Source organism: Dryobates pubescens, chromosome 5 (genome assembly GCF_014839835.1).
Source record: "Dryobates pubescens isolate bDryPub1 chromosome 5, bDryPub1.pri, whole genome shotgun sequence".
Classification (NCBI taxonomy): Eukaryota; Metazoa; Chordata; class Aves; order Piciformes; family Picidae; genus Dryobates; species Dryobates pubescens.
The window spans coordinates 22,838,053-22,859,269 of NC_071616.1; the positions used below are offsets into that span (position 1 = coordinate 22,838,053).

A 21,217-nucleotide genomic window follows, 5' to 3' on the forward strand; every position below is an offset into this window, starting at 1 on the left:
CATGCATGCCAGTAGAAAATGACCAATTGAGATGTGACATGTGCTTTCTAAAAAAGTATATATCTTTGCTGTGTAACGTAGTAAACATCTTTGCCTGGTAATGTCTTGGCCTGGAAGCTGTGCTTGTAGTGACTCCAGGATAATGGAACACCAAAACCATATTACTACAGATGACTGGATCACATCCAAGCAGCCTCCAACACTCACAGTCTAGCAGTGCTTGTCCTTTCATTAAGGGTCACTATTTTTCAGGATACTGAGTTTCTTTGCACATTTGTAGATCACACTTAAGCTCTGTTGCATATGCACACTTTTTCTTCACAGGGGTTAAATGAGGCAGCTCAGTTTTATCTTAAAATAATGCTGTGGTTAAGGAAAACCACATCTATCAGTCTGCATCGTTAAGCAGGAAGAAATCTGGAGCTGACTGATAGTTAATTATTTAAGACAAGAATTAGGACAGACAAGGAAAAAGCACAGAAATGGAAATGCTTCTGCTTTCAGAGAGTGCAGGCATCTTAACCCAGTATCTTTCCTTTTGTGTTTTTTCCCCTACATCTTTGCAATATACACTGAATTTAAAAGACAATTAAAAGGTATTAACATTTGCCTTACATTGGCCAAATTAATCCCTAACACATGGAACAACATTTTAGAGAAAAACACTCATAACAGCAGTTTCTTAAACCATCAAGCACTGAATGGGCCAGGGCTTTTTCCCTTTTCTCAATGTAAAATAATCACAGAGCAGTCTGACATCTATAGAGATTCACTGTGTGTAAACAAAGACCCCCTCAAAGGTGGGATGTATGTGTATTCACAGATGTCCATATGAGAGAGAAGCATTGGAGGGAGGAAACATCTCCAAGCCTTTTCTGGAAAGAAACACAACAGCCACTCCACAAAAGTAATGCCACATAGCAACACTCCCAAATATTTATCTCTGTTGGTCTTAGAGCTCAATCGGCTGAAGCTACCAAGCAATATTAGGTAGTGTTTATATACAACAGCATATAAGGCATTATGTTACATTTAAATGTGTTTAGTACCAACATACCTGGTCTTGCAAGACCTACTACAATGCCTTTAAGTAAAAATCATGCACATTTCATCATTAGTCAAACTTCCCTGTTCACTAACATGTGAAAATGGTTCAGGAATAAGTCTTAGTCAAAATCAGTCACTACCTCATTCTTCTTAACACAGTTCCATAGATGGTTACAATCTGTAATTAACTTGGTTTTAAAAGGTAATATGTACCTCTACACATCTTTTTCCTTTCCTGCAAGAGTTGTTAAAATACACAGAGAACACAGGAAACCAACATCAATGCTTAAAATCCAAGTGCAATGACATTTACAGGCACGTGGCTCTGCAGCCACCTTCTGAACACCCTCCTTTACAGCAAACTGTTTTACAGCACACCTAATCTGAAAATTAATGCTCCCCATCACAGTCTATCAACAGCACCTGCTGAACTGAACACAGCCTTAGAAGTTCAGTGCTAGACTTGAAGGTTGAGCTCATCTTTGATATAATCCAGTGGAGGTCCCAAAATTTCAGAGACTTGGCCTTCTATGTTTTTCTAAACAGGTCACTAGGTATGTGACAACCAAATAGCATCAGCTGCGTACGTGAAGCTAAAATAAATGCAAAATCATCTGAGGAAAGAAAGCAAAGTCCTTTTGACATCTGACAGAACATCATTTAAAGCTCTTCTCAGCTCTTCATCTCTTGAAACATGGTTTAGAATACTATTAGCTGATCATTTCTAACATAAATATGTATACACCTAAAATTTTATTTCTTTGTATATCCACACATGTAAACAAAACTCAAGCATCTGAATTACTACTTACTAGACAAGCCTGAGGCAGGAAGCTGTTTACTCTGGAGATACTCCACATGCCCTCAAGGTACTGCTGAGCTTGAATGGTGACGGAGCTCAGAGCACCGCTGAGGCCACTGGGGGCCACTGTGACTTGAACGCTGGAGTTCGGAAAACCACTTGAGCCTTGAGACCATCCAAGTCCCTTCTTCCTCTCTGCTCCAGAGAAGAGTTTTGTTGATTTTCCAGGCTGCCTGCCCACTGGCCCAGCAATGAGTGGCAGGTCTCTCTGGGAAGAGACAGTGACCATCCTGGGTACCACACTGGTCGCTGCCCCAGCACTGGGTGGGAGGTCAGGCATTTCTAGGTAGCTGGTTTGATTAAGGGTGTGCATCATCTGAATGGCTTCCTGCTTCAGCTGATTCAAGTGAGTGGCACAAGTTTCACATCTGCTCTCTCCTTCATTCCTGTTTTTCTGTAAATACTCAGGCACTTGAAGCTTGTCAAAAATTAAAGCTGATAATCGTGGGTCCTAAAGAAGGGGGAAAAGGGAGAAAAAACATACCAGGTTATGATAATTAAGAAAGGAGGAAAGTATGGAAAAAAGAAAGAATAGTTCTTTGTGATTTGCTCTCCACCCACAGAAGCACTTTAAATCTGTTCTGATAATTCTCTGCCTTTCATCCTCCCAGATATCCTAGAAGACTCACAGGTCACAGCAGATTAATAAACTGTAAGTGAATTCATTTGTATTAGAACCAGCATGAAAATCACCATCAGAATTAAACAGTGAAGCTGTGGTGTACTTGATAAATACTGATTTTTCTAATTAACTCTCCTTTGGAGACATCTAATGTGCCTGTGTTTCCCATGCTCAGGAACAATGTTAGCTGAGATGTTGAACCTGAAAATATCATAATGTGTTTCAAAGGCATACCATCACCTTAAGCCCAAGAAAATTAGACTTTAAAGTACTTCAAAACATTAGCGTGTGTCCTGCTAAATGTTCTGTTGTCCTCGCTCTCAGAAATGATTAATCAAGTGGCATAAAAAGGCAGTTTATATGGTGCTGCCCACAGCTAGCTCCTCTGCTAGCAAGGGCCGTTATTTCTGATCTTTCCAACTCAGATGGCCACAATATTCCCTTACGGTACAGTTGCCTTGATGAGAAATAGATTTGAGTCTACAACCATGTGTGAAGGCGTGACAATGTCTACACTTAAGAAGCTGATTTAGACGCAACACCTATTTTGCTTCCACAGGGCAATTTTTACCCCTTCCCCCTCACTAGTCCAATTTAAGGCTGCCCAGGCATTTTAAAACCCAGCTCTGTGTTTCCATTTCAGAGACAGAGTTACCTGTCTCCTAAAACACACAAACACCTTTCCGTCCCAAGCCTGTTACTGTAAAGATTAGTCAAGAGATCAAATCCAGCCCCTGTTGTAAATTTAAGACTAATGCCATGCAGTAAAACTGACCCAACTTCACACACTCTCGAGCTCTCTAAACAATTAAGGTTTTAATGAAATCACAGAGCAGCCAAAGGTCTGTTTGTATAATTATTTTAAGTGAAAATATTTAATTTGCTTGTTAATAATGAGGGCATGAAAAGCTAGTGAGTCAGCCATCCAACATATGCTGGGGTATCCCCAGATTGGTACTCATTTTTTAAAATGTATTATTTTATGCCAAGTTGAAATCACTCTCTAGGAAATGAGTGTCCTATTAGAAAACTAATTCTGGCTCTAATTACAAGGCACATCAATAAAACTCTTTCATGAAGTCTTAGCACCATACTTTGGCTTTGCTCGTTCTTTTTCAGCTGTGCTATTTCTCTTTGCTCTGAATTCAGAAAGACCTAAAACAATGCCTAACTTCTGCAGCAGGAGTAGCACAGAATTTATCTCACTATCAGCTGCTGGACTACTCCTGCAATAGTTTCTAATCTGTTTTACAAAACACAGAGCCGACTGAAACTCTTGTGAGCGTATCTAATATCACACCATCCCACAGCCAAAACCCATTAACAAAAGTTGCTCTTTCTGCAATAATCTAAATTATTGTTTATTTACTGACTTAAAACAAAAATTAAAATACTTTTCAGGTTAAAGAAAGCTCCTCCTGCTGCTGACTGAACAATAAATTGCATTCATGTTAATGACCAGTTTACAAAATTAGAAGTGAAAAGACATTTTTGTCTCCTCTTTATTGAGGTTTAGATCCCAGTAAAAAACGCTTTTGAAGCTGCACCATTTGCTCACCCTCATGAACAAAAAAATTCTTCCCTTCCAAACCTCCCAGAAGAGAAGAATATTAAATTAACAGATATTAGTCAGGGGAAAAAAAATTAATTAACATTTTAGAAACTTTTTTCCTGACCCTTCAGCAGAAAGTGCTATTGGTTAGTTAGACTTAAAAACCATACAGACTCCATGCTGCAAGCACTATTATGCCTCAGGCAAAACAAAGGCCACACAGTCAATCTCCCAAGAAAAACAAACAGCACTGACTCTGCAGAAGCCTTTCCAAGGGGAGCCCTCTGAGCAAATTCTTGTCGAGGCTGACACACAGCCTCTATTCAAACAGCCTCAGCAAACAGCGCCTTCCAATACTGGGTGCCCCATCTGCAGCCAGGCACATCCCTGGGCTCACTCCTTTGATCCGCGTTGGGCACACAAGGAAGCACCTGCAGGTCCCAACTGCATGAGTCTCATCTGGCAATGTTTAAATTGCTATCAAATGTCAAAAGTTTCAAATAAGCAATTAAAGCGAATTACTAGGTGAAACAAGCTTCTCATTTAAAAGAAACTACTTCTTTTGATGTAAAGAAAATTAATGACCCCAATTCTAGCTCCATAAACACAGTTCAGAGTGTAAGGCAGATCAGAGTCAGGCCTGTCCTGCAGTTACAAGGAAATCAAGTGGATGCCATATTAAAGGGAGGAACCACAAAAAATTTGAAATTTTATTTATTTAGAAAATTACATAGAGTAAAGCATGTAAGCACACAGCATGCCAAATTTAAAGCTTTTAATTTATGTATAGCTTATATATATGTATGTATTTATAGAGCCATCTCACTTTCAGTGCTCAAAGCTTGCCAAGCATTTACAAGGAGCCTTTTAACCCACTTGTCCAGCCTCTGTGGTCCCCAGCTTGCATCAGCAGCCATCGTCCTGCAGCCCCTCACCAAGGGCTCAGCTGTACTGGTAAATTACTTTCATTTTTCCATTCTGTGCAACAAAAACACCTGGCTAATGGTTGGGCGTGAAGGGCAGAGGAAACACAAGTTACTGTTAAAAACATTAACCATGACTTAAAAGTTAAGCCACCCCATTAAAGAGGTTTTACTACCTGGTGACAATGTCTGGTCCCAGGGAGCCCCGGCTTCAGCAGCTCATGCCCTAACAAGACGGGAGTGGAAGTTACACTCTTATGTTTTACAGAGGGAAGAAATAAAACTTGAGCCGCCAAATGTGTTAGGTGCTCACATGGGAGGGGTGAAACAGTTAAAGCCACCCTTCTTGCAGCTCTGCGGGCAGAGAGGCAAGGCAGACAAAGGAGTGTGCAAGTTGCTGGGGGAATTGGCACAAAAAATAAACATACAATTTTGTCTGCTGTGCTACAAAGATGACTCCTTTTGCTCCTGCACAGCATAAATAAACTACACTGTCTTTATCACACCTACTTTCCAAATGCTGTTCTTGCCTTCTGAACCAGCAGGATAAGCAAAATATGTGATGCTATAAAACTCACAGCTTCCCCTCCCACTACAGAAACCAAAACCCTAATTTCAGCCTCTATCTGTTAACTTTTGCTTACAACTTTCAGACATTCAAACACCAGCGAGTATTGGAAGGGTGAAATACATGGTCTCACTAGGGACCACCGCACTGGGGAGCCCAGCAGTCCCCAGTGAGGTCAAGGCACAAAGTAATTACACATACTTCTATGAGCAAGAATTTTCTGAAGCACCTGAATTAACCACTGTTTTTCAGCAAGTGGTTCTTACAGACACAAGCAAGCTTGCAAACTGCTGCTGGGAGATTAAACACACACATGCAAACTGCCCAGTGTGAGGAACAGCACATGGACGTGGTCTGCAAGTCCTTCCAAGCTCTACCAGGCAGGATGCTAAACATGGGAAACCAAGACTGTGCTCCAACTAGAACACAAGGCAAAGTCTTCACTTAAATCAACACCAGCTGCATTTAGCCCGGAGTTTGCCTTCAGACTCTCTCTGAAACTAGAAGTAGGGAAAAATAGCTCATATTTGAAAACACATCCAGTAACAGCTAACAGAAAGAAAGACAGAAGGAATAATTTTACTTTGTGTTTCCCTCTCAGATGTGTACCTCCACTGCTGATGCCTCTCCATGAAATCCAGTGAGGACCATGCAGGGTTTCAAGTATACAGATAACACCAATGTGCTGCATTGTAGGGCACAAACAGAACTCGCATCTCACAACTGTAAGATACTATGTCCTGAAACTGTTGCCCTTGAAACTACAGACATGCTCAAACTGCTGAGATGTGACCAAAGGCCATCAACTGAAAAGCCCTGTTACGGCTTAAGCACCAAAATCATAGCCAAGTTTTCAAAAGAATGCAATACCAGATGACCTTGATGAACTCTTTTGAAAACCTCAAGCAGTCTGTCAGTGACACTGCACTTAAAAAATTAGAATGTTTTGAAATTTTAGCTCAATCTGTAATTTCTTAAGTATTTGAAGTTTGCAGTTAGATCGTTAGTTTAGTTAACACAGAGCAATGGAGAGCTTTTGACATTGCTGAAGAGAAAAAAATAGATACAAGCTTTAAATCTTACCTGCAGCTACTGACTTGTAACTCCCAAACTAACCAAGAGGCGTGGATGCAGCCAAGCATCTGGATTCTCACTTAAGAAGTCCCTGGAGTAATACCCACCCATCTGTAACCTAATCCTTTCAGCAAGGAACTATCCACAAAGTGTGAACAAACGATGACGAACAAATGATGAAAAGTCAAATTGCCAACAACCATCCCCAGTAATTACTTGCAGTTCTGCCTGGCACTAGTTCCTGCAACACAAGTGTATCTGGAGGAGTATCTTGAATTAAATTCTTGATATAAAGATAATTAAAAAGAAAGAAGAAACACTGACTGTTACACTGAAATATATACTTAAATGCAGACCTGGGTAAACGACGTTTTTAAAGGATGTTTTGGGAGAAAGGAATGTACTTTCCCAGTGGAAAAGAATCAATGTTAATTATTTCTTTTATCTTAATTATCTTTCCAGATTTCTCCCACGCTGCTTACAAATTAGTTTTTTATTTTACATGACATTGTGAAATATCCACTAGTATCTTTCATATAAACAAATACTTTGAAGTCTGATGCTTCCTTTCAACTATATGGCAGTCAGGCAGGGGGGGAAAAATAAGAAAAGGAGAACACTATGCTCAGCAAAACCAGAGACTGCTCAATGCAATCAAGGGAAAAAAAAATGTGTGAGTGGTTAGTTTTGGGGTTTTGTATAAGAAAAGGTTCCAAGTAGCTATGTCAAGGGAGTGAAACTATGAGTGTTAAGTCTTCAAGTAACTCATGTTGTGAATTCTTTCATTTACTGACCTAATCTTATCAGAATATAAACAATCGAGGCAAAACAAACACACAAAGCTTTCACAAAACCAGAATTCACCAGAAGTCCCATCTCCCGAGGATTAAGGGTATCTGGAACTTCCAGTGTAACACTGCTGTCCTTGAAAACAGCCCTCTGAATAAGCAGGAGAGTAATCCACATTTCCGAAGTGATAAGAACACATATGGACTTTAAAAAAAAAAAAAAAAGAGGCATTTGTAAGGTCAAATTTCAGCCAGCCTCTCTACCCAAATGCTTCACTGACTTTAGGGGGAAGATGAATTTAACCCAATGGTCCTCCCCCTATGCTATCTGGAGCAAGACTTCTTCAAATCTTCAATCCCATTATTCTGTTTCTAACAACAACCTCAGGTAGCGCACAGTCATATCCCACTGACTCTATCCAGCTGGGACTCAACCCAATTTATTTTCATCTTTGGCATCCCCAAGCATTTGAAAAGTAAAATAAAAATATCTAAGAACATTTTCTTACTTATTTTATAAGTATACTGAATCTCTTTTAAATAGCCCCCATCTTTCAAACAAAAGTCAGGCAATACAATAAATCTGCTAAAAAACGCATGACCCCACACTAAAAGTGACTGTGGTATGTTTAGTTATTCTGCAGCCTCCACTGAACTCTATTTATTTCCATTTCCTGCCCACTTTAATGTACTTCAGTGGCCCGCAGTAAAGTTAAAGCACTAGGTGTCTGTCATAAAGATGAATAGTGCTATTGGAATGCATAATACAGTGGAAAGAGGAAATGAGAGCAATCTGGTTTATTTACATCTCAGGCTCCCATCAGCACCTCAACCCACCTCCCAATGGTTTCAGCCGCCTTTCCTGTTATCTTGCTATATAGTCCCCTGCAATGAGTTGGCTTTTAACCTCACAGAACCGGAGGGTATGAACTGATCTCCCAGATTTGCCTCCATGAGTTGGCAAAGTATCGGAGCAAACAGCCGTGCAGTGTAGTCAATGCAATGGTTGTGATTTAAAATAATTAAAGACACAAACAAAACAAAAGACCCTAAAGAGACCTGCTATCACAGTTAAATTTAGATCAACACACAGGAACCTGACTACTTCTGAAAAACAGTAATTACTGTATCACAAAATATTACTTTTAATCTCCTTTCTTTACGATCTAATTAGGCAGATATTTTACTTTCCTTAGGAAAATGTTTTTCTTAATTTCATTCAATTTTAACATTTGGTGTATTCTATAAACCACACATCCAAACTAGTCTGTAATTTTCTGCTTATTTTTAATAGTGTATTACTTCATTTAAAAATGATGACTTCTAATTTGCATGTTTATTGTTGGTTTTAAGTAATCCTTTAATTTTCCCTCTTGGGTCTGTGGCTTAATGTAACTTCACAATGCAAATTCAGTACTGATTTTGTTCATACCAAGGCACCACCTTCCAACACCCACTGTGTCCTTTCTTTAATGTCTCTTTTAAAATAAATACATAAATAATGCTTCATTAAAGTATTATCATTTCGAACAACAGCCAAGTGTTTGGGAAATGGTTTCATACCCAGCACCACTCAATATTTTGGTGTCAGAAAAGCCTCTGTTTAACTGTTACTTTCAGAAATAGACACTTAGACAAAGTCACCTTTCAGAAATTCAGACAAAATATTTGATAGAAATTAGACAGGTTTAAATCAAATATAAATATGTTTTCATCCTTAATTGTTTCTTCCTTGAAATTAAAGAGTAAATTTTGTTTGGTCTATGAGCATGGTGTGTCAGATTACAGAAACTCTGCTTATTAGACTGCATTAAAAAGTCACAACTTCTCCTTTGTCTTAAAAGCAAACTGAGTGCTTATGTTGTGCTTATTATGTGTTAGAGTAACTACTTGGGAAACTGATGCTTCCCAATACCTTCATCACACTGAATGCTACCTACTCTACATACAGTTTGAGTCCAGTCAGGCTGCTTGGATAATAAGGTAGTTATGAATTTCAGCATAGGGATGAAAATCAGAGCACAGCACCACTACACCAAAAATATTCTGCCTTGTCAAAACACCTCAGAAACATCAACTCTTGGTATCATTTTATTGAAAACAAACAAACAAACAAACAAGTTTCTGCTATTACAATTATTTAGGCATTATCCCATGTTTCCAGAATGACAAATTGCAACAGTAAGCCTTGTGAGATAGACTTCTTCACTGATGAACTCTGGCCAGAGACCAGCAACCCAGCCCAGAGAGCCTGATGGAGTGGAAGAGTCATGCCTGCCCCAGATGAGATCTTCAGCATGTTTAAATGATCATAACTGCATTTGTCCCACTAGAGCTGTGCCTGTTTGTTTCAGATAGGCCTCTAATGAGTGAGTTCAAGAACGTCTGGACACCAGCCGCAGTGAAATCAACTCTGGTTTAGAAAAACCAGATAGGGAAAAAAAGTGCTTAGACCACTCCAGACATCTGTGTACAAACCCTACAAGTGTTTCAGTCCAACCATCTGAATCCAATTAGAAGAATGTTTAGCAGCACATTTTCCAAATGAACTTTATTAGCATAATGCAGGTTTAAAATCAACTATGAAAATCAGTGCTTGGCATTGGATCCCACCCTCTTAAATGTCTTTCACTCACTCATATATCAATTATTTGTTTGCAAATGAATACTGAAGGACCATACAGAAACGATTTAGCTTTCACAACCAAAGGGCTGGCCATTGCGCAAGCTACATATCATTGCATAGAGTGCACAGTTACCACACTAAGCAGTCTGTCTCCAGAAACAGAGAGGATTAAGCTTCTCCACCATAATTAAACTGCCACTGCATCAGTTTAAGTGCTTCAACAGAAGTTGACCTGTTGGCTGAAAAAATTCGGGTTTATATAGAACTTTAAGCAGTACTATGGCAGTTTAGAATTTTGCCTCGTCCTCCTTGTTGGAACTTAATCAACTCAAAGGAGCAATGAACATAAAATAAATGATGAAATGTATTTAAAACTTGCCCACCACAAGCAGACCACATACTGCCTGAAGAGTTTGCTCTAGTTCCTTTGCTTACTAGGTGGCACATGTGAGACACCACCTCCCTCTCCAATCTGTTCATCGCACAGCAGCTCTTTAAAGTGGATCCTTGAGTGGTTTTTTATAATGCCACACTTCATCAGAGGAGCTTCAGCAAGCAAATTCACAAATTTGCCATCAGCTACCTGTTGGAAACTGGGGTCCTGGAACCTACAGTATCTCTGAACCTGGATAGAAGTAAGATCCACAGTTGTCCCTTTCAGTTAAGATGCTGGTGCATAGAATAATTGACCTCATTCTGCTATTCTCATCTTGAATTAGAAAGAAAAGATAAATACACAGATCCTAAGGGACATGTGCTGGTAGGGGACACTGCCCAAAGAATCAAGTGATCCTCCAATCAGATTTCATTAGAGTGAAGTATGATCTCAGCCATATAAACAGTAGATTCAAACAGACCATTTGAGGAGTGTCTACAGGACAAAAAGCAGTTTAGAAAACACAAATGTTGTGGGAAGTTCAGCAGTTTATTTAGTTTAGAAGACAGAAAACTGAGCAAAATCCTTCAGTATGCCAAAAGTAGCAACAAAGAGACACGGTGAACAACTACCTTCTGTATCCACTTGGGAAAGGCAAGAAATCAAGCCACTTTTCAGCAAAGGTGAGTGGTTAAGTGCTACAAAAATGATGTTGAGAAATCTAATTTTTCATGACAAGTTCTGAAGAGCAGGTGAAAAAGAGCCATGAGAAGTGATCAAGAGATGTGTGATCCTATTTCAGTGGAGGAAGTTTTTTTAAGATCTGAAGATCTTTTTCCAGCCCCACCTTCTTATGGTCCTAGTTTTGGAAAGATGAGTAACACCTCTTCAAACACACTGGTTGTTTGGGTTCAAGTGACACAGACAGACAAGGAATATACACTTCAAAATGCTATTCTCCTTAGATAACTTTTTAAGAACCTAGGCTACCAATAAGTTTTCCATCTTGCAGCATTCCTGTATTAATTTCATGCCTCCCTGAATAATTATTCTTTTGCCCATCATCATGAAACCCAAAACTATACTAGCTATATATTCCACTTTCAATCTACCCTTAAAGCTAAAAGATACATATTTGATATATTTCATTCTCTACAGGTCCAGGAGGTAATATCAGGAATCCAAATTAGATGATGGAAGTCAAACCACTCCCATCTGTCCATATGTGGTAGGTTGAGAGAGGGCTTAGCTCTCCCTCCTCCACAGAGTAAGAAACCACAGCTAACTCAGTCGAAGAGCAAAAGCTATATATTTACAAGCATATATGGAAAGCAGGTTATATATAACACAATATATATAGGTATTTACAATATATACACAGAAATACACAGCAAAGACAAATAACACAACAAAAATCCCTCCCTCAGGGAGGGATCCCCTCTTTGGAACCCCCTCTCTCCCCCCCTTACCTCCCTTTTTCCCCAAAAAGGGGTTAGAGAGAGAGAAAGGCAAGTTACTAAGGAAAAGAGTTGTTAGCAAGCTTCAAAAGCCCATGCAGGATTAGTGTTTGCTTATCTGAAGGCCAAGTCCAGCAGTTCGCAGAAGAAGCAGGCAGGGAGAACAGGCTGAAACACCAAACTCCCCCAACTCCCAAACCGAACTGAACTGAACTGAGGAAAAAATTTTCCAACCGCTTCACAATCTAAAGCTGAATTTTTGTTTATCAACCAATGAAATTCGTTTAGAATATCAGAATGTTTTGGTTCTAGTACCAAAAACATTAGCCAGTGTGTTCCAGCAGTGTTTGTTCAAACATTAGCCAGTGTGTTCCAGCAGTGTTTGTTCTTAAAGGCACAGCCTCAAACGACCACACCATAATATCCTGGAAATAAGCACAGTAATCAAGACTGATTAAAATCTCAGAAATAAGAACTGAAGAAACAAACAGCACAAAAAAACAAACACACACACACAAAATAAAAAAATCAGAGAGTACTAGTTGCATTACTATAACTAGGCTGTCTGCAAAGGTTCAAAAAAACCTCATTGCAAAGCCCACTGAAAGGAGCTGGGAAGGAATGCAAACTAGTCACTCCAGATTACAACTGGAAGACATCTCAAGGCTGCTGATGGTACATCAGAAATGTTTGTAACAGGCTGGCATGAGAAGGATGAATCCACATCTCTCCACAGAGACACATGTCCAGATCTTTCTAGAGGTTCTTCTATCAACGCATTTCACACAATCCTCAGAAAAAAAATTCTCATTAAACCTGTTGCTCCTCTGACCCCAAGACATTTCTATCAGGTTTTCAAGAGTAACAAGTGATGCTTTCCTGCAGACACACACACAAATGACAGATGGACAGACCATCAAAACCCTAAATATATAAACTGAACAAAGAATGATAACAATTAGTTAATAAAGAGCTCCTGAAAACTTAAAATAGCTCAGTGTGTTCTATGGCTGTAACTTATTTGTAGACTTCTCCTATTTCAAGAGTTCTTTAAATGAGAAGTTCAGTGTCTAGTACCACATCATGGACCATTAACTAGTAGCACTATCAGAGTGAGACACTATGCAGAAACATGGCAAGAAAAATATTATCAGTAGTAAGGTACTTGTTGCTGGTTTTGTTGATCCTGTTGGTCTTCAACAGCCATAACCTGAACAATATTACATAGCTCTTATCTACAAAAACAATTTATTTCTATAGTCCTATGTTAGACCAATTGATTGCTTTGCATGAGAGTACTTTGGCTTCCCATAGCAACATTATTTTTGGCAGGTTGGCTGCTACTCTTTGATCATACAGTCTTGCAACAAGCCTTTTAATGGTGATGCTGCATTGTGAAAAACAAAGCATGTATCTGGCCTTGAATCCTTGTAACACCTGATTGAGGACCAAAAGACATTATCCATTTTCTATGGGACCTAAGCAACAACTAAGAATTGCCTCTGTCAGCCCAGCAAATGACACTCATGTGACAGCAGTCCCGTGATTACTACTCACCTGTAATCCCTATGGTGAGAAGCCCTGCAGTGGTCCTGTGGAACCTACAATCAGTGCAACTTTTCCCATCCAAAGGGCTGGTGTAATCAAAGAGGAATGACTCCCCTTGCCTAAGGTCTCTCTTCTACAAATATAAATCAACATGGCTACGCTCACAGGCAGACAAAAGCCAGCTCCACCCACACTCAGAACATCTTGAAACCTATGTAAATAGGCTCTGCTACGACACAGGAGATAAACATATTAACACATTGGCAAAGTGAGCATGTGTCTATTTATACCACACATACACGTAGACATGCTCACAGATAACTGGCAAAAATACCACTGTAAACACTTTTGGGCTCCTCACACACAGGGGAAAAAAAAAATAAATAAATTATCTCCTGAGACACAGGAGCAATCAAATACCTGGCAACTACTTTCAAAACCCTTCAAGCCAGATCCTATTAAACCCAGCAACTAGGAGATGAAAGGCACTAGCTCATCCTACCAGTCATATTTACAGAGCACTTGAACATTTACAGTATCTAACGTTGCTTGTACAGAAATTCCACAAATGTAGACAAATGCCTAACATCAGAGGATACATTTATGATTCCATTCAATTGAAGGTACTATATAAAAGGGTATTTTTATTTTAATTTGTGTTCTGGGACCTTGGAAAAGAAGCTGTCTCATCACCTCCCGGAAAAAGCTAAGTACAGAGGAAGAAAGGGTTCTTTTAAGAGAAATTACAGCCCCAGTAAGACTTGGGCTCTAAAGAAATCCCCTCACAACATTCATCCTGAATGCAAAGTTGGTACTTCCCCTTCTAAGTTGAAGCATTTCACCCCTAATTTCAAACCAGCAATGAACTCTTTCATCAGCATGCCTCTCCATTTCATAAAATGGTCATGAAATGAATGTTTGTAGTTATTGCGTGATGAGATAATTTACATCTTACTGTGCAAACTTCCCTCCACATTTTAACACAAAGTTTCCAACATGTCAAATTTGAGGTTAATCCCTTAAAAATACACGTCACTCATGTTGCCTCATTATTATTGCTGTTACAGATGTAAATACACATTTAAAACCAGAAAACTGTATTATCATGCCTTGATAATGCCCTTATGAAATCTGACAATTTGACAAACAACTGCCATTGTGGACAGTGCCGAAGCAGTTCTAAGGATCATTAAAGACCAATGAAGATAACCATCTCTTCTGGCCTCCTGCACATCACAGCTCTGCTAATTTCAGCCAGAAGTAATAACCCTGATATGCTTATTTAATGAAAACAGATGCTTTAGTATTTTAAGAAACAATCACCCTTTTTGCTCCTATATATCTTCCAAACACACAGTTCTCCTGGTAGAATCATGTTTTTAAAGCACAAGGTATATGAATAAAAAAAACATACAATCAGACAGGTACAGCACTTGAGGTGACGTGAATCCAGAGCTGACATACACTGTTCTTTGCTCCTGTGCCAATTTATATCAGCTAGGCCAGAAACTTCACTCCAAATGGTCAGCTTGAGAAATTCAAGTGGCTGGTTCCACGACTCTCAGCACCATCCCAGACACTGGCTGTGTACTGGTAATATTTGATTTAGGCTTGCAGCTCTGGTCTCAGAGAAACCTATTAGGCAGAATATGCTCAAAGATGTGCATTTTCATTTCACATGACCAATGCTGTGATTCACAGGGAAAACTGGCACAGAAGGCACAGACTGGGATGTTATTGCTCCAGCTCCAATCAGCAAATAATCACTGAAATAAATTAACATCAGCATCTCATGTAAGTCCCTGCATGAGGAAGTTAGACAAGATTTATTCAAGACCACAATCTCAGGAGCATTTCATCAGAATCAAAGGTAAGCCAAAAAAGAAATAAATGGAAATGGGACCAGCTAGAATAACAAAGCAGCACAGCCAAGGTAGCAGCCACATGACAGCCAGAGGCATCTCCAGAGCAATCAGAACAACTGTCCACAGATCTTGCCAATAAGCCAGATGCTGCTGCTGGAAGAAGGCTTGTGTTGATATAAACTCAGAGATGTGAGATGCTTAACACCAAGAGCAATCAATCTTCACGATTCCCATGTGGCTGCCAAGCTTCACTATTATGCCACAAAAAGATGAAAACAAACTTCATAAAATACATGTAGATTCTAACATGACATCAAACTCCCCCCACCCTCCCCCTCACTGCTCAGAAACAAACCAGATATTTGGGTGTATCTATAAATGACCTGATGCTTTTCCTGAGTTAACAACAGAACCAGGAAAGAATATCATTGGCTAAACATCTCATTGTGCACACACTGCCAGAAAGCCAATGAACTTATCATACTGTATAGGAAATTCCTATCTTCCACACCAATTAGTGACCCAACAGTGACTGATTTTATAATCCTCAGCTTGACTTTCAAAGTGACTTCCTCTGGGGCCAACTTTCCATTACCCAACATGTGGAAAGTTGCACATGGACAGTGCACTATGAAAACCAAGTTAAAATAAGTGCTATTTAAACCCCAGTTCTACCATGCTTTCACATTCTTGCTTTCCTAAGGGAGACGCACTTTTGACAGTTACTTCCTTGCCCTGTCCCAACATCCTATCTCCACCATACACCAGCTGGGCACACAATCAAAACAGAAACAACGACAGGAACTAGCAGCTATTCATTACATTAGGATAAAAACATTTCTAGGTAATAGTGCTCTGCCAAGTCACTGTCCTTGAAGACCCTGCCACAATCCGCTTCTTCCCACCAACACTAAAAGCAGCTCCACTTCAACCTGAAGCGCCACATATTAAAATTTAAGGCTCTATAAACAGAAGCCATTCTTTGGCAGGCAGTCACATCTCAGAATTACAGGAGGCAATGAAACTGGGCAGCAGAAAGGTGACAAAATTAAGCAGCCAACAACAGAGGCCGATGTTTATCCTTTATTTTAATCAATATAACATTAGCTCCAGTCTATAAAACCAGAATTGCACCGCACACTGACTACCAGTGTAATCAGAAACAGCACAGCAATATGATTACTGGACACTAATTCTATCTTCTAGAGTTAAAGACAATCAAGTACATGTAATAAAGATTTATACACAGCTTTCTACTGACCTGGAAACAGGTTCATACATTAATAAGTTAACATTACTGCCAGGAACAAAGCAAACAGTTACATCTACACGACAAAATACATGAAACACAAGAGCCAGATGCTGGGTCCTTTCATCAATGAAGCAATTATTTAATTCTTGGGAAGAGATTTTCTCTCTTGTTGTTTCATCAGTACATAATATTGCTCATAAGAGACCCCATCCTGGCTTTATGGACTAATTTTGGCACAAATCTGATTTATTGCACAGGATCATGATCTTTTCCCACTACACAACTGCTTCTGAGCAGCGAGCACAGGGCAATCGGAGATATCCTCAGACCATCTCCATATCTCCCCATTCACACACAACAGTACAGACCCCCAAAGTAGCTGCCAAAATAGAATGTGTTTCCCCTTGCACCCCTGTAGGATGGCTGTTTCTCTGTGGGTAAGCATAGCAGGGAATGCCAGGGAGCTGCCAACACTCTCCATCACAGCTGCTGACCTCCAGCTCCCAGACACAAGACTACCAATCTTGGAGCACTAACATCTCCCCAGTCAAAGCACCACCACAAGCTGCTGGTCTTTGGAGAGTCACTTCAGCCACAGCCTCCTTATCTGCTGTCCTTCCTCAGACATAACAGCCATCATCTCTCAACAAGGGGACACCCAACAGCTGCCACCAGCAGCCATCCAAAGATCACAGAATAGTTTGAGTTACAAAGGAACTTGAAAGATCATGTATAGTTCCAACATCCCTGTCATGGGCAGGGACACCTTCCTCTAGATCAGGTTGCTCAAAGCCCCACTCAATCTCACCCTGAACATATTTAATAGTGGGGCATCCACAACTTCTCTGGGTAACCTGTTATACAATCTCACTATTCTTGTCACATTTCTTCCTTATATCAAGTTTAAATCTACACTCTCCTAGTTAAAAAACACTATTCATTGTCCTATGGCCACAGGCCTTGTTAAAAAGTCTCTCTTTATCTTTCTTACATGCCCTCTTTAAGTGGTGAAAGTCCACATTGAGATCTCATTGGAGCCTTGTCTTCTCCACACTGTATGACCCCAATCTCAGCCATTCTTCACTGAAGAGGTGCTCCAGCCCTCTGACCTGCGTCAGATTCGCAACTCTAAAGCATTTAATGATTCTAACAAAAATCTCAAATTACACAAGTAATTACAAGTAATTCAGCAGTTTTGACAACTACACTATGAACATCCTAAGTAAAAAGCTCATCCTTCTGCAAGGCTACTCTGAGGTTGTCACTAGATAAAACAGCCAGACTCAGCCTGAAAATACTGTATGTAAGGCTCATTCCCAAACAACACACAACATAGAGAAGCACTTAATAAACAAATCCATTAACTAGAAATATCCCTGCAGCAATTAAGAGTTTGCTAAATACTACAGCGTACACCTGGCTATATTGCTCTGACATCTGCTTAGATCTTCTGTGTGTTTTCAAGTTGGACCAAAGAGAAAGATAATAGAGTTTGGGGACATACTATGGCAAAAATGACAACAAGGTACTGTTAGCTGTTCATGAAAAATGACATCAAACCTCTACTATTTGAAATGCTTAAAAGTTACCACACTGTATAATGAACCATATACAACCAAATGGTGCTTCTCCTACTACTAAAGAATATTTTTATTCTGAACTAAGGATCCTATCATAAAATGAGAGGAAATGCACAATCTGAACAATCACAGTTGTGCGAGGCACATTTTTAAGCATATGGCACTTTTATAATGGTCATTGGGGATGAAGAGCTAAAATTCTGCTGCAGACTCTATGATATTTCACATAAAACGGCATATCTCAGGAAAAAAATAAACTGTTAAGTGTGCAACTTCATAACATTACAGCCAATATTCAGCATATGTAAATCGGACTACCTCCAAATATGAATGCTATTTTCAGTACAAGGACCCAATTACTTTATAGAGTTCAAAAAAAATAATAAAAAAAAATAAATCTGATGGTATCATTAAATGAAATCCAATATGAGATTTATCTGAACTTTACACAGGGTAAGTTACTGCGACATTATGCTGCAACAATGTGAGCCAGCATTCCCAAGTAAATGCCCTAAGTCCTATTGTAAGTCTGTCATTTAAATAGTTCCTTCCTGTTTAAAGCGTAGAAAGCCAAATGTGTTTTCCCACCACCAAGCATTGTGTAAGACTCCTTTCTCTTCCGGCAAGCTGGCTGAAGATGGATGAGCTTCCAAACTGATATCATTTTTAATTACGCGTTTTTCTCTCATTACCGACTTCCTAAACATGTCTCTAATCTTGCAGTGAAATCTCTGAGTGCAGTAGGTGTATCCACACACATCATGCTCTAGAAAATTAATATGAGATACTGATCAGGACTGCCATCACAACATAACCTGAAACAAGCAAGATACACTAGAGGTGATACATTCTCATCAGGCTCTGATCTCAAGTGTTTCTGGAAAGCAGCTTTTTATGGATAGTTTCCCTCCCTCTTACACCTTGGAGACAAAAATTTGGGGTCTAGGAGAGCAAGATATTTCAAGCAACCTCCCCTTTTGCACTTTTCACCAGACAGTTACAAGCTCATGATATACAATGCATATTCAGCCCCTCATCCCCTTATCCTAATTACCATTTGCATAAGGGAGCCATGATCATCTGCTCCTCTGCAGAATATAAGCACTAGTTCCCAGCTCCCTCCTGCCATCAGGGGTCCAAGAGCACCCTCTGCCTAGGACAAGGTCTCCTGCTGGGTCTGTCCTCTCCAAAAGTACAGAAGGAGAGCAGAAAGCGTAGGAGGTAGTCGCACCCATGAAACAGGTAAGAAGGCACATGCCCACGCATGCCCAAATTACTGAAAGGGGTCACACACCCAGCAGCTGTCTACATCAGATGCTCTTTTGGCAAGCAGGAATCAGGTCTATGTATAGACCCATCAGCTTAGGTCAACCAAGTGCCAGCCAGTTATGAACACAGGTTCTGTCATTACTCAAGCGTCTCTCACTACCTGAGAGGCATTTCACAGCTAAACACGTTGCAGCATTCTTTCACCATTAAACCAACAGCACAGGATGGCAACTTTCAGGGGAAGAACAACTGTCACTGGGTTTTCTCCCCAGCTAAACATATCACACACCAAATTCTTAAGGGAAAGCTTCTGTCAGCACAGGAGCTGCCTTCTCATGAGCTAACACCAAATAAAAGTGTGAAGTCCTAGGAACTGTTTAGAGTGGCTGACATTTAAGGAATCAAATAAAGCCAAACAAGATGAATCACACACACTGAAATAAGTTTATACCTTCTCAGTGGTCTTAAAATATGTCACAAGTATGACTCTGCCCACTTACTCAAAGAAAAGAGATCACTACTGTTTCACAATCAAAAATATGAAGGTTGAGAGAGATTAAAAATACAGTTTAAGTGCAGGCACCAGAGTAATGCACATAAAACCCATTACATACATGAAGAACAGCAGCAGGGGGGCTCTGGGGCATGCAACCCACAGGTCTGTAATCACACGCCGAGCAAAATGTGTATGCTAAATGGGGTAAGTATATCTAAAAATGTAATTCTAGCTGACATGCCTAAGGTCCCTAGGGAAGCCTGTAGCAGACAGTGAGAGCAGGATGGAGTTGAGATGTTTTGCTGTACTCACACATGCTGCTAGGGAAGCTGGCGGATGGGGGCGGGGGGGTGGGGGGGAAAGAAAAGAAAAGAAGTAAAACCACGAAACACACAATTTCACATTTTCTTCTCAGATAATGTTAACAGTTTCTAAAACCCCTACCAAAATTTCATCCCATTTTTCTACCTGCTGTCCATCTACTGACCAAGATCAAAAGCTTTAAATCCATCCTTGACTTGGCTCAAGAATCTGATAAGCAATTGGAATACCCACAAGAGCACTGGTTCTTGAAAACGCAGACTTCCGCTAAACTTCCCTCAGTTAGCAAAGGGAAAAAAAGCTGGAGGATGACCCCATTTTCTCTTTCCAGCAGTGTCTTGAAAGGACCATGAAGAGGACTTGTACAAGCCCAAGGCTTTGCTGTGCACCACCCACCATCTTGACTGGAACCACTACCCACACTGGACTCGTGATAACACTGAGCTATGCAACACAGCCCTCCACCTCAGGCAAGAATTAACTGACCACTGAAGTAAAGACAAGCCTTTCAAGTGACTTCACTGGGTTATGACTGGGCTCCTACTTCTTTTTAATTCTCATCAGCATTTGCTGACAACTCCTTTACAACCTGAGGGACAGGTTCTTTACAAGAAGCCATTTCAGATGCCCCAGTTAATGCCATAATCCACAGACTGAAGCAGGTCAGATTATCTACACGTATCAAAGATAACATTATGCTTCATAAGCTATTTTTCTGCTTTGGTCAGGAGTAATCACATTTTTATTTCTTACTCTACTTACCCATTACCTCACCAAATGGCATTATTGTTAGTCTTTCTGAGGCTCCCCTAGAATAGGGACGTATAAAACAGGATTTCCTCCAGCTCTGCATACCTACTTACTCCAGAGTCATTAATGACACAGGAGTGGATTGAACAAAGACTTAACATCAAATGAGCATTCAAAACAGCTGGGAACACAAATATATCTGCCTGGAACACTGCATCTCTGCTTTGTCTTTTTAAAAAAA

At 40.0% G+C, this 21,217-nt stretch overlaps 1 protein-coding gene across 1 annotated transcript in view; it reads right to left on the reverse strand.

The window, feature by feature from the left end:
• Nucleotides 1-21,217, reverse strand: part of KIF26A (kinesin family member 26A) — a 100,630-nt gene that overhangs the window by 64,499 nt on the left and 14,914 nt on the right. The window contains exon 3 of the mRNA XM_054161774.1: nt 1,860-2,360. Within this exon, the coding sequence (XP_054017749.1) occupies nt 1,860-2,360 (501 nt within the window). The remainder of the gene's footprint in view (nt 1-1,859; nt 2,361-21,217) is intronic.